At 38.5% G+C, this 12,500-nt stretch overlaps 2 protein-coding genes across 2 annotated transcripts in view; one reads left to right on the top strand and one right to left on the bottom strand.

Annotated features, from left to right (window-relative positions):
* Nucleotides 1–4,350, bottom strand: part of LOC137639423 (germ cell nuclear acidic protein-like) — a 16,611-nt gene extending 12,261 nt beyond the window's left edge. Inside the window, exon 1 of the mRNA XM_068371697.1 lies at nucleotides 4,289–4,350. Within this exon, the coding sequence (XP_068227798.1) occupies nucleotides 4,289–4,350 (62 nt within the window). The remainder of the gene's footprint in view (nucleotides 1–4,288) is intronic.
* A 2,256-nt stretch (nucleotides 4,351–6,606) lies between these two features.
* Nucleotides 6,607–12,500, top strand: part of LOC137639422 (voltage-dependent L-type calcium channel subunit beta-1-like) — a 75,435-nt gene continuing 69,541 nt past the window's right edge. Inside the window, exon 1 of the mRNA XM_068371696.1 lies at nucleotides 6,607–6,736. Within this exon, the coding sequence (XP_068227797.1) occupies nucleotides 6,607–6,736 (130 nt within the window). The remainder of the gene's footprint in view (nucleotides 6,737–12,500) is intronic.

The following is a 12,500-nucleotide window of genomic DNA, read 5'->3' as shown; positions in this document are numbered from 1 at the left end:
TCTTGGGTTGTGCCATAGCCTCTATACCATAGTCTTTCCACTGACTTGGGTTAGAGTTCTCTTGCTTGAGGGTACATTCGGGCACACTATTCTATCTTGTTTCTATTCCTCTCTCTTTTTTTTTAGTTTTTTTATAGCTTACATATGAAATATTTATTTTAATGTTGTTACTGTTCTTAAAATATTTTATTTGTCATAATTTCTTTTCCTCACTGGGCTATTTTCCCTGTTGGTGCCTCTAGGCTTATAGCATCCTGCTGTTCCAACTAGGGTTGTTGCTTAGCAAGTAATAATAATAATGATAATTATTATTATTATTATTATTATTATTATTATTATTATTAGGCTACTTTTTAAACAGTTGAAGCGAATCGATAAACAGTATTAAAATAACGCCCCTCTTCAAATTACGAACTTGAACCCATTTTTGTTTTATATTAAACTTAATTGTCGTTGCTTACGAGATTTTCTCAAACCGTCTCGAATTTGACCTTCGCCTCTTTCCTATTCATAGAGGTAATAAAAAGATTCTTTTAAGATAGAAATGACTCGTCTTTTATGACGAATGCTAACGCATTGCAGTAGGACATATTATTCTCTCTCGAAGCCTTTTATTACCGTTAACATCGAACATTGAACACTTTAAAATGTGCCATAAGAGTCCTTTCATGTCGCCTTACACTACAGCTTTTAAATAAAAAACCTTCTGCAGTGATAGGGTTGACTTTAAATAAAAGTTTCAAAGTCAATTATTCTGTAACTTAAGAGATGTTGGGAGCGAATGAGAGTTAAAAGGGCTGTATCTGAATTGCTTAATGTCTAACAGCGACTCTGTCCTGTGAAAGATTTGTGTCTTCTATATTGGATTGGTGCTACATAACAACGCATCCTTTTGTTGATAAATCAAAGCTGGAAAATTTCGAGTGATGTTAATGAAAGTTTCCAATTAAGAACTTTTAAAAAATCCAACCCCCTAAGGAATATTACTACTCTGGTACATAATGTTCGTTTAGTGCCCGGATGGAGTGTACACTAAGTACACTGTGAGTGGCACTGCACCGTAGTTCCTTTGGATATTTTGCCTTTACATCGGCCGCATTTTGTTGTCCAGTTAGTTCCTTTAGTCTCCTCTCACTTTGCTGTTTTGCTTCTTTAACTAAATTCTACCCATTTTCAAAAATTATATACAATGAGCCAGAAATGAATCGGTGATCATGTTGAACTAACCTTTTAGTGGTAATATCAACAGGGTTGTGATGGCCGATGTGGTAACGTCCTTGCCTGGTGATCGCCAGACTGGTGCTCGAGCCCTGCTTAAACTCGTTTGTTCCATTGGTCGCTGCAACCTCACCATCATTGTAAGCTAAGGATGGGGTGGTTTCGGGGGAGCCTATAGGTCTATCTGCTGAGTCATCAGCAGCCATTGCCTGGCCCTCCTTGGTCTTAGCTTAGGTGGAGAGGAGGCTTGGGCGCTGATCATATGTATATGTGGTCAGTCTCTAGGGCATTGTCCATCTTGATAGGGTAATGTCACTGTCCCTTGCCTCTGCCATTCATGAGTGGCTTTTAAACCTTTAAACTTTTAAATGAAGAAGGTACAAGATTTTGAATCTATTGCAGATTTCAAGTTTTTTGAACTGGCAATAATGTTAGTGTTTTTTTTAATATACGTAGTTTGCAAGTCAAAGAACAAAGGTATTACTTTGTTCAATGGTTTGTATGAAGGGTAAGTTTTGTAATTAATAAACGTGTTTATCTTCCTAATAATGTCCTTGATCATTATGGCTCTTTTATCTGGAAAAGACTCGGTAATCCTTGTTTTGTAAAACCTAATAAGAAATTAATAATAGTGATAAATTTTGAATCACTTAGGATACTTTGTTCAGTGCTGTGGATGAAGAAAAAGTTTTGTAAGTAAATATCATAATGCTGTACTTTGTCATTATGGGTCTGGTCTTCAGAAAAGTTCCACTTTTATTTTATTTTTTTTTTTTTTTTTGTAAAATCCGAAAATGAAGGAAAATAGTAATTAAAATTTTTTTCTATTTTTTTTTTTATTTTTTTGTAAGATCCAAAAAGGAAGGAAAATAGTAATTACATTTTTTTTTATTTATTCTTTCTTTCTTTCTTTTTTTTTGGGGGTAAAATCCAAAAAAGAAGGAAAATAGTAATTTAAAAAGGCTTAATTTTGACCAACTCTGGTCCATGCTGTGATGGGCATGGATTAAAATGCAAAGGAAAATGAAATTCAAACCTCGCCTCCATCTCTGATTCAATTCACTTTTGGTTATATATATCTTTGAGCATTACTCTGCAGTACTTCTCGATTTGAAACTAATTGTACACAGTATTCTAGAAGTTTTATTCCAGCTGTGACCAAGTTGTGGAATGATCCTCCTAATCGGGTAGTTGAATCAGTGTAACTTCAAAAGTGCAAATTTGCAGCAAATGTTTGTATGTTGAACAGGCTGACATAAGTCTTTTTATAGTCTATATATGAATTAACTGTTTTAATGTTGTTCAGGTTTTTAAAAAAAATTATAATTTTTCACTATTCCTTATATCGTTTATTATTTCCTTGTTTCTTTTCCTCACTGGGCTATTTTTCCCTGTTGGAGCCCTTGGGCTTATAGCATCTTGCTTTTGAACTAGGGTTGTAGCTTGGCTAGTAATAATAATAATAATTACGGAAGTCCACGAGCACCTTTCTTACAGTGTCAAACCCATTTTGATTTATAAAGCGATGGCAGTTTCAGTCGTCTTCTTCATTCGGCCTCCTTAATGCACCAACTCGCAGGGGTGCCCTTTTAGCTCGGAAAAGTTTCCTGATCGCTGATTAGTTAGAATTATCTCGTCCAACCAATCAGCGGTCAGGAAACTTTTCCGAGCTAAAAGGGCATCCCTGCAAGTCAGTGTAAATATGCATCACTAAAAAAGATTGACTATAGTAGTAGTATTCCTCCAAGCCCCAGTCTCACCTCAACCATATCCCTCCTCATCACATTCATTTATCTGATCCACTGACGCCCCTTAATACTCCCCATTATTATTATTATTATTATTATTATTATTATTATTATTATTGTTATTAGCTAAGCTACAACCCTAATTAGAATAGCAAGGTGATATAAGCCCAAGGGCTTCAATAGGGAAAAATAGTCCAGTGAGGGAAGGAAATAAAGAAGTACATAAACGATATGAGAAAAAATTAACAATAAAATATTCTAAAAACAGTAACAACATCAAAACAGATATGTCATATATAAACTATATAAAGACTTATGCCAGCCTGTTCAACATATAAACATTTGCTGCAACATTGAACTTTTGAGTTTCTACCGATTCAACTACCCGATTAGGAAGATCATTTCCACAACATAGTCACAGCTGGAATAAAACTTCTAGAATACTGTGTAGTATTGAGCATCATGATGGAGAAGGCCCGACAAATTACTTGTATATTGTTTGCTCTCTTGGTTGGTTCCACCTCCTCTCTTCTCATTACACGGCCATAGTATCTCGTACCAGCTTCCATAGACTAATCCTTTACATTATAATACCACACATTATTATGTCTTGACTCTCCCTTTTTTCCAGTAGTGATATTCCAGTAAGCCATCACACCATCCTCATCTTGGTTCTCTCTAAAAGCCCCTCCTCTTTCCTCTTTCCTCTTTAAATGCCCAAGTCTCTGCCTCATATAGTAGTCCGAACCTAATAACTGTCCTTATAAATCTCAATTTTGAGCATTAATGGCATTTTCTTGTCTAAAAACAACTCCAGTTACTTCTCCATTTTCGCCATGCTTCTTTCACTCTCTCTCTCTCTCTCTCTCCTCTCTCTCTCTCTCTCTCTCTCTCTCACGGCTTTCTCAGTACCTCCCTCCTCTTGTTATGGATCCCAAGTGGTTAAACTCATTTTTCTGTTTTTATCACTTTACCATCTTCCTCTTGAATGTTTGCTTCTTTGTGTCCTCTACTAATAATTGATAAGCTCTGTCTTTCCAACGTTCACCGTCAATATCCGTACTACAAACCTATTTTGCAGTTCTTCTGTGTCTGCTATAATGACTAAATCATAATTCTTCGTTGTTCCTTAATTCAGATGTCAGAGTGTCAATAATGATGAGGAACAAGAGTGAACTCAGAGCTGATCCGGAATGGAAGCCAACCTCCACAGGAAGGCCTCTTGTTTCTCCATATTATGTCTTTACAGCGGTTCATATATCATCATCACTAGCCATACCAACTTCGGTACTTTTCTCTCTCTCAAACACCTATAGACTAACCTTCTTGGTACACTGTCATACGCCTCTTCAGGATCAACAAAACACATGTAATTTGTGTCCATCTTTAAAAAGTAATTTAACAAATTTAGTAGATTTTGCCTTTGAGACACAGACACCTTGAGATATGCGGAAGTTTGTAATATAGTTTGTCTAGAGCATTTGCTACTAACTATATCCTCCCGGGGAGGTAATAAAAAACAACACCAACAATCATAATAATAATCTTATATACCTCCATTCCTGCTTCCTTTCTTCCATGTTGCTGTAAAACCACTTCTACCTTTTACTTCATTATTTAACTCCCGGATTTCCCCCTAGTTACACGTAGGCACTGCATGGCCATACAGCTCCCAGCGCTGGGCTTTATAACCCAAATTCACAAATCTAATTCAAATAATTTCAACTTCATTTGTTATTTCGGGTTTTACCCACCAGTTGCATATGGGCGCTGAATGGCCTCCCAGTCCCTATAGTCAATTATTTTTAGCGAGGCAGATTTGCACCGACTCGCAGCGGTGTCCTTGTAGCTCGGAAAAGTTTCCTGATCGCTGATTGGTTGGACAACATAATTCTAACCAATCAGCGATCAGGAAACTTTTCCGAGCTAAAAGGGCACCGCTGCGAGTCGGTGCAAAAGCGCCTCATTAAAAAAAAAAAAATTTACTATAGTGGTAGGTATTATAGCCTAAATTCATAAATCCTAAGTTCTTTTAAGTACTTTTACATTAAATGTAGCGTCTCTACTAATTTACCTTTGTATAATTTGTCTTATAGACGCCATGTCAAGCATCCGCTTGGCCTGGGAGTTACTAATTTTATATTTCTTAGAACTATCTTCACATTATTGTTTTATATTTTGAAGGATACTCCAAAATCAAACCATTGTTCTCTATTCTTGGGTAGTGCCATAGCCTCTGTACCATGGTCTTCCACTGTCTTGGGTTAGAGTTCTCTTACTTGAGGGTACACTTGGACACACTATTCTATTTAATTTCTCTTCCTCTTGTTTTGTTGAAGTTTGAAGTTTATATAGAAAATATTCATTTTAATGCTGTTACTGTTCTTAGAATATTTTATTTTTTCTTGTTTCTTTTCCTCACTGGGCTATTTTCCCTGATGGAGCTGGGTCTATAGCATCCTGCTTTTCCAACTAGGATTGTAACTTAGCATGTAATAACAATGATAATCTTCGTTTATTCTTTTCCTCGCAATTTAGGAGATATCCTCATACACTTGAATCCATTTTGTACCGTCATTAAAGACGCTATTTTCAGGCGTTGCTGTTTATAAACAAAACAACGAAAATATCTCATTAGTCCAAAATCGTCTATCCGGGACAAATCCGATTAGGTTATTGTTCCAGACCTTCCGTGCTGTATTGTTGGATGCCATTGTTTGCAGGAGATTACTTTATATAATCACAGGTGATGTTGTCTGTGAATAGGTATTCAATATGATTCGCTCCTTCCTCTGAATAAGTGGAGAGAAGGGAAGAATGCGTGCAAAGCAGATCGTTAAGTTGGCCTTAATCACTGGTTCTTTTATGTGCAACGGCAGCTAATAGTTCGATATAATACCGCTTCTTTGAGGCCACCTCCCCACGAAGAATTACTTATACAAGGGGTGCCATAATTCTACAGAATACTGGCCCCTGGAGGCCACCTCCCCACAAAGAATTACTTATACAAGGGTGCCATAATTCTACAAAATACTGGCCCCTGGAGGCCACCTCCCCACAAAGAATTACTTATACAGGGTTGTCATAATTCAATAGAATACTGCCCCTTTAGATCAACCTCCCCACAAAGAATTACATATACAGGGTTGCCATAATTCTACAGAATACTGGCCCCTGGGGACCACCTCCCCGCAAAGAATTACTTATACAAGGATGCCATAATTCGACAGAAAACTGCCCCTTTGGATCAACCTCCCCACAAAGAATTACATATACAGGGTTGCTGTAATTCGACAGAATACTGCCCCTTTGTGGCCACCTCCCCACTAGGGTACCGTGATTCGACAGAAAACTGTCCCCTGGGCCCACCTCCCCACAAAGAATTACTTATAGAAAGGTGCCTTGATTCGACAGAATACTGGACCGTGGGGGCCACCTCCCCACAAAGAATTACGCATACAAGGGTGCCATGATTCGACAGAATACTGCCCCTTTGGGGCCACTCCCCACAAAGAATTGCATATACAGGGGTGCCATAATTCGACAGAATACTAACCATTTGGGGCCACCAAAATGGTGACATAATTTAATAGAATACTGCTCCTTTGAGGCGACCTCCCCCGCAAAGAATTACTTTAGCATGGTTGCCATGATTCTACAGAATACTTCCGTTTTGGGGCCACCTCCCCACAAAGAATTACTTATACTGGGTTACCATAATTCGACCGAATACCGCCTCCTGGGGCCACCACCATGCAAAGAAATTGCTTGTACAGGGTTGCCATGATTCGACAGAATACTTATACTTTGGGGCCACCTCCCCACAAAGAATTACTTATACAGGGTTGCCATAATTTGACAGAATACCGCCCCATGGGGGCCACCTCCCCACAAAGAATTACTTATTCAGGATTGCCATAATACGACATAATACTGCCCACGGGAGCCACCTCCCCACACTCAATTGCTTATACAAAGGTGCCATGATTTGATAGAATAGTTCGCCCTTGGGGCCACCTCCCTCAAAGAATTACTTGTACAGGATTGCCATGATTCGACAGAATACTGCCCCCTGGCTGCCATCTCCCACAAAGAATTATTTATAGAGGAGTGCCACGAGTCGACAGAATACTGTCACCTGGGGGCCACCTCCCCACAAAGAACTACTTATAAAGGGTGGACATAAGTCAACAGAATACCGCCCCCCCCCCCCCGGGGCCACCTGCCTACAAAGAATTACTTATATAGGAGTGCCATAATTCGACAGAATACTGCCCCTGGGAGCCACCTCCCTGCAAAGCATTACTTATACAGGGATGTCTTGATTCGACAGAATACTGTCCCCTCGGGGCCACCTCCCACAAAGAATTACTTATACAGGGTTACCATAATTCGACAGATTACTGTCCCCTGGGGGCCACCCCCCTACAAAGAATTACTTAAACAAGGGTGCCACGTTTAGACTGGATACTGTCCCCTGGGGGCTACATCCCCACAAAGAATGACTTATATAGGGTTGCCATAATCTGACAGAATCCGGGACCTTGGGGGCCACTATTAAACAAAGAATTGCTTTTACAGGGTTGCCATATTTTGGCAGAATACCGCCACCTGGGTTCCACCTCCCCGCAAAGAATTACCTATTCAGGTTTTCCATAATTCGAAAGAATACCTCCCCCTGGGGGCCACTTCCCCACAAAGAATCGCTTATACTAGGATACCATGATTCGGCAGAATACTGGCCCCCAGGGGGGCCACCTCCCCGTAAAAATTACTCATACAGAGGTGTCATGAATCGACAGAATACTGGCCCCAGTGGGCCACCTCCCCGTAAAAAATCCCTTTTACAAGGATGCTATGATTCTACAGAATGCCGTCCCCTGCCGGTCACCTCCCTTCAAAGAATTGCTTAAACAGGGTGTCGGGGGACATCGTATTTCACAATGCAATATAACTAGAAATTGATGCTTCAAAATCTCGTTGAATCATCTTAAAATTCCAGTTGTTTTCACCGTAATTTCGCTATCATATAGAATCGACTACAAGGAGTTAAAAGGATTTTCGATGTCTCAAAGACTTTAGTCCATCTTCGGAGACTCCATTTGCTCCTGGGTAGAGCGAATTTAAATGTTAATAGGTTTTCATTATCATGTCTAAATAGTTACTACAGAGAGAGAGAGAGAGAGAGAGAGAGAGAGAGAGAGAGAGAGAAAATTACATAGATTTCGGACTTCTCAAAAACCTTTTTAGTCCATCCGCGGAGTCTCCATTTGCCCTTGAGTAAACAGAATCAGTTTAAACGTTTAGAGAGTTTATTTATGATCTTCTGTAATTTATTCTCGTTTGAGAGTGATCATCTGGGCACGTTCTATTCTCACTGAGGTATCATTACACGTTTATTGGAAGAAAAAGATTACCTGGACCGGTTTAAACCTCGTGATGGAAGATGACGAGAGGCTGGGTAAAAGACCTGCTGGGGGCGCACGCATTCGGTAGAGAGGATGATGCTGTTCGAAGAGAGTGGGAGAGATTGATCTGAAGCGATGAACGAAGGGAGAGGGAGCGGGGGAGGGGAAGGGAGAGTGAGAGGGGGAGGGAGAGAGAGAGAGAGGGAGAGGGAATCTACATGATTGTTCCGCCCCTTTCATTGGCAATAACGTTTAGAACAGTAACTTTCTACGTGTGCATGAATTACTTCTTGAAACCCTCTTGTGAGAGAGAGAGAGAGAGAGAGAGAGAGAGAGAGAGAGAGAGCGATCGAAGCCGAATTGTTGATGTGTTTGTTTCAATACGTAGATTTCTGGATATTCATTAAGAAGTTGAACATAATGAAAATAATACATTTTACATCATAACTATATAGTGAATTTTTTTATGGTCTGTTAGGTTTTAAGCCGTTTATATAATAGCTTTGGCGTATTTTAAACAATAAATTCTTTGCAATGCAACTAGAGAAGCTAACCATTAGTTAAGGGTCAGGAAAGATGAGTTTATATGTGATGAACGTGTGTATATATATATATATATATATGTATGTATGTATGTATGTATGTATGTATGTAATGTATGTATATATATATATATATATATATAATGTATCCGTATATATACACCCTCACACATGTACTGTAATTTTTGTATATATATATATATATATATATGTGTGTGTGTGTGTGTGTGTGTACGTTTGAATGCGTATAAAAGAGAGAGAGAGAGAGAGAGAGAGAGAGAGAAGAGGAGACACCTGTTTCCTTCCACCTCTGAATCAATATAGGAACAGGATGCCACATCACGCTGTGGCCTCTCTACCCTCCCACACCCTATCGCTTGCTCTTTCAGTTGTTCCCTTTAACAGCCTCTCTCTCTCTCTCTCTCTCTCTCTCTCTCTCTCTCTCTGGTTGAGTAAAATTTGTCAATATCTTTTGAACATTGAAAAATTTTAATTCCGTTTATTCATAAACACACAATTTTTTTTCTCTCTCTCTGGTTGAGTAAAATTTGTGAATATCTTTAGAAAATTTCATTTAATTCCTTTTTTCACAAACACTTAATTTCTCTCTCTCTCTCTCTCTCTCTCTCTCTCTCTCTCTCTCTCTCTGGTCGAGTAAAATTCGTGAATATCTTTTGGACATTGTATAATTTTATTCCATTTATTTAAAAGCTAATATTATTCCTTTTATTAACAAACCCACTTAATTTCTCTCTCTCTCTCTCTCTCTCTCTCTCTCTCTCTCTCTCTCTGTGACAATAATTCTTTTGTATTTAGCTGGTAGAATTCTTCTGTAGTGATTCACTTGAGTGCCTTTGTCCTTTTTATGGCATATACATGACAATAATTATAATGTAAACAAATTTCATATTCATAAATTTTTATAATAATTTTTTTATATTCGTCGGCATAATATAGACTTTTAATGTCATGGTTCGGGTTTTATCTTTTTAACCAAAGTTGCATTAACCATTTTTTTCTTTTCTTTTGTCTCTTCACTAAACCTTCTTGATTCTGTCGTGATTCTGAAAGTGCTGGTCTGGTGTTTATACTCGAAGAATATATTTTTGTGTTTTCTCGTATTTTTTATGTTTTTTTTAGTATGGTTCATATTTTGAAATGATATATACATACTGAGGTAAGGGAAACTTTGCCCTTGCACAGCCACTTGGAGATTTTAGTTCTCTCTCTCTCTCTCTCTCTCTCTCTCTCTCTCTCTCTCTCTCTCTCTCTTTTTTTTTTTTTTTTTTTTTTTTTTTTTTTTTTTTTTTTTTCTCAAAGCTTGACTACTATCTGGTAGGCTCAAAGAACCATCTTGATTTCTGTCCATAACATTTACTCGACAACTTCCTGTTTGATCCTTGGCCAAATTTCATTGAACATTCAGCTTCTTGAATCTTTGAGAATTATTAACTTGAGAGTCAGTCGTGTCAAAAGCACATAACCATCGAGTTCTCTTGTACTCGAAGCTATATACTCGACTCGGATTGCTCGTACCCTAACCGAGGTAAATTGTTAAATTATAATAAATTCAGTAACATTCGTTTGTTACTTTAAGTCGACTGTCTCATGAATGTCAGGGACAAGGGACAGTGGCATTGCCCTATCAAGTAGGACAATGCCCTAGAAACTGATCGTATATACATATGATCAGTGCCCAAGCCCCCCCTCTCCACCCAAGCTAGGAACAAGGAGTGCCATGCAATGCCTGCTGATGACTCAGCATATAGACCTATAGCCCCCCCCCCCTTAGCTCACAAGGATACTGGAGGTTGCACCGACCAAAGAAACTAATGAGGTTAAGCGGAACCCGAACCCCAGTCTGGCGTTCACCAGTCAGGGACGTTAACACATGTTTGTGTGTGCTTTGGATTTTATAGAAACTTATTCTAATTACGATGTAACTATTATTGATAATATCAAATACATGAAAATAATTTTGAGAAGACTATGTAATTAGATTGAATAATCCTGAACGAAATAACGGTGCCTAACCTGCATATTAAATTATAAAATTGAAAGCCCTTCTAGATTATGACATTCCTTTAAAAATTCTTACATTCATACTTTTTCGAAGATTAGTTTTAAATATTACGATTATTATTATAATTAGCTCACCTATTATAAGCTTTTATATTCTCGCATTTAAGAAATCCCGATTTATTTATGTGGGATTTTGTAAAACTTGAGATTACAACAGTCCTCAGTTAACGTCCTTTGTGAAAGAATGTTTTTCATGGCACGTTTCAGATATCAAAAGATGATGCATCATAGAACATTATGAATGAATGCTGAAATAAAAACACACTGATTTTAATTGAGTAATGAAATAGATGTTTGAATGATTCAAACAGACAATCATGGTAGAGACATTAAATTTTCAGTTTGAACACTGCTTAACTTGTGCAGAGATGCTTAATATGCCTGGCATCTACTGAAACTAAAACTTGAGGACACATTGAAAAAGTCAGAATATTAAATTACGTTTAAACTAAATGCGTTCCTGTAGCATACGGTGTTTGTGTTTAAAATCCTTAATCTTTACATATACGTACGCAGAACAAAGTGCAAAGATAAATATTCCAGGTTTCAAGAGACCGGGCAGCTAATTCATCACACAAGGGAACCATTTTCCTTTCGCTTTGAATGGTTGATCCATACTTCCGCCCCCTCTTCTTTTATTCCATTTTGGTGCCGAATCTGTTTTTACGTCTCTATACATCAAATTGTACCTCTGCATTTTCCCCCAGTTGCACCTATAGTCGATTCCTTTTAGCGAGTCATATTTGCACCGACTCGCAACGGTGCCCTTTTAGCTCGGAAAAGTTTCCTGATCGCTGATTGGTTAGAATTATCTTGTCCAACCAATCAGCGATCAGGGAACTTTTCTGAGCTAAAAGGGCACCGCTGCGAGTCTGTGCAAATATGACTCGCTAAAAGAAATGGACTATAGTTGCTGAATGGTCTCCTGGCCCTAACACATGGTAATATCACATAATTTCATCAACCAAAAAATTTAGTTTTAAGAGTGGTAGGACCCTTTCCGTATCCGCTGTTTGTGGTGGCCTATTGGTAACGTCCCTGCCTGGTGATCGCTAGACTGCGGTTCGAATTCCGCACAAACTCGTTAGTTTCCTTGGTGGCTGCAATCTCACCATCCTTTTGAGCTACGGATGGGGGTTTGGGGAGCCTATGGGTCTACTTGCTGAGTCATCAGCAGCCATTGCCTGACCCCTGGCCCTAGATCGGGTGGAGAAAGGGCTTGGGCGCTGATCAAATGTATATATGACCACTCTCTAGGTTATTGTCCTTTTTGTTAGAACAATATCACTGTCCCTTGCCTCTGTCATTCATAAGTGACCTTTAAAACTTTTAAGAGGACTATTATTATTTAACGTGAATAGATAGAGAGTAACGCAGCCCCTCTGCCATTTTGTTGATAAAACGGCGAATATTCCAAAACTTTACGACGCATAACATTTGAGTAAACAGAGGACTGTCATTGTACGTTGTAACTTTCCCTCTCTAAGTGTTTCTTTAGGAAC

The sequence above is a fragment of the Palaemon carinicauda genome, chromosome 4 (assembly GCF_036898095.1).
Source record: "Palaemon carinicauda isolate YSFRI2023 chromosome 4, ASM3689809v2, whole genome shotgun sequence".
Taxonomy (NCBI): domain Eukaryota; kingdom Metazoa; phylum Arthropoda; class Malacostraca; order Decapoda; family Palaemonidae; genus Palaemon; species Palaemon carinicauda.
Note: the sequence above shows the minus strand (reverse complement) of the source record. Positions and strands in the feature narration are given on the sequence as shown.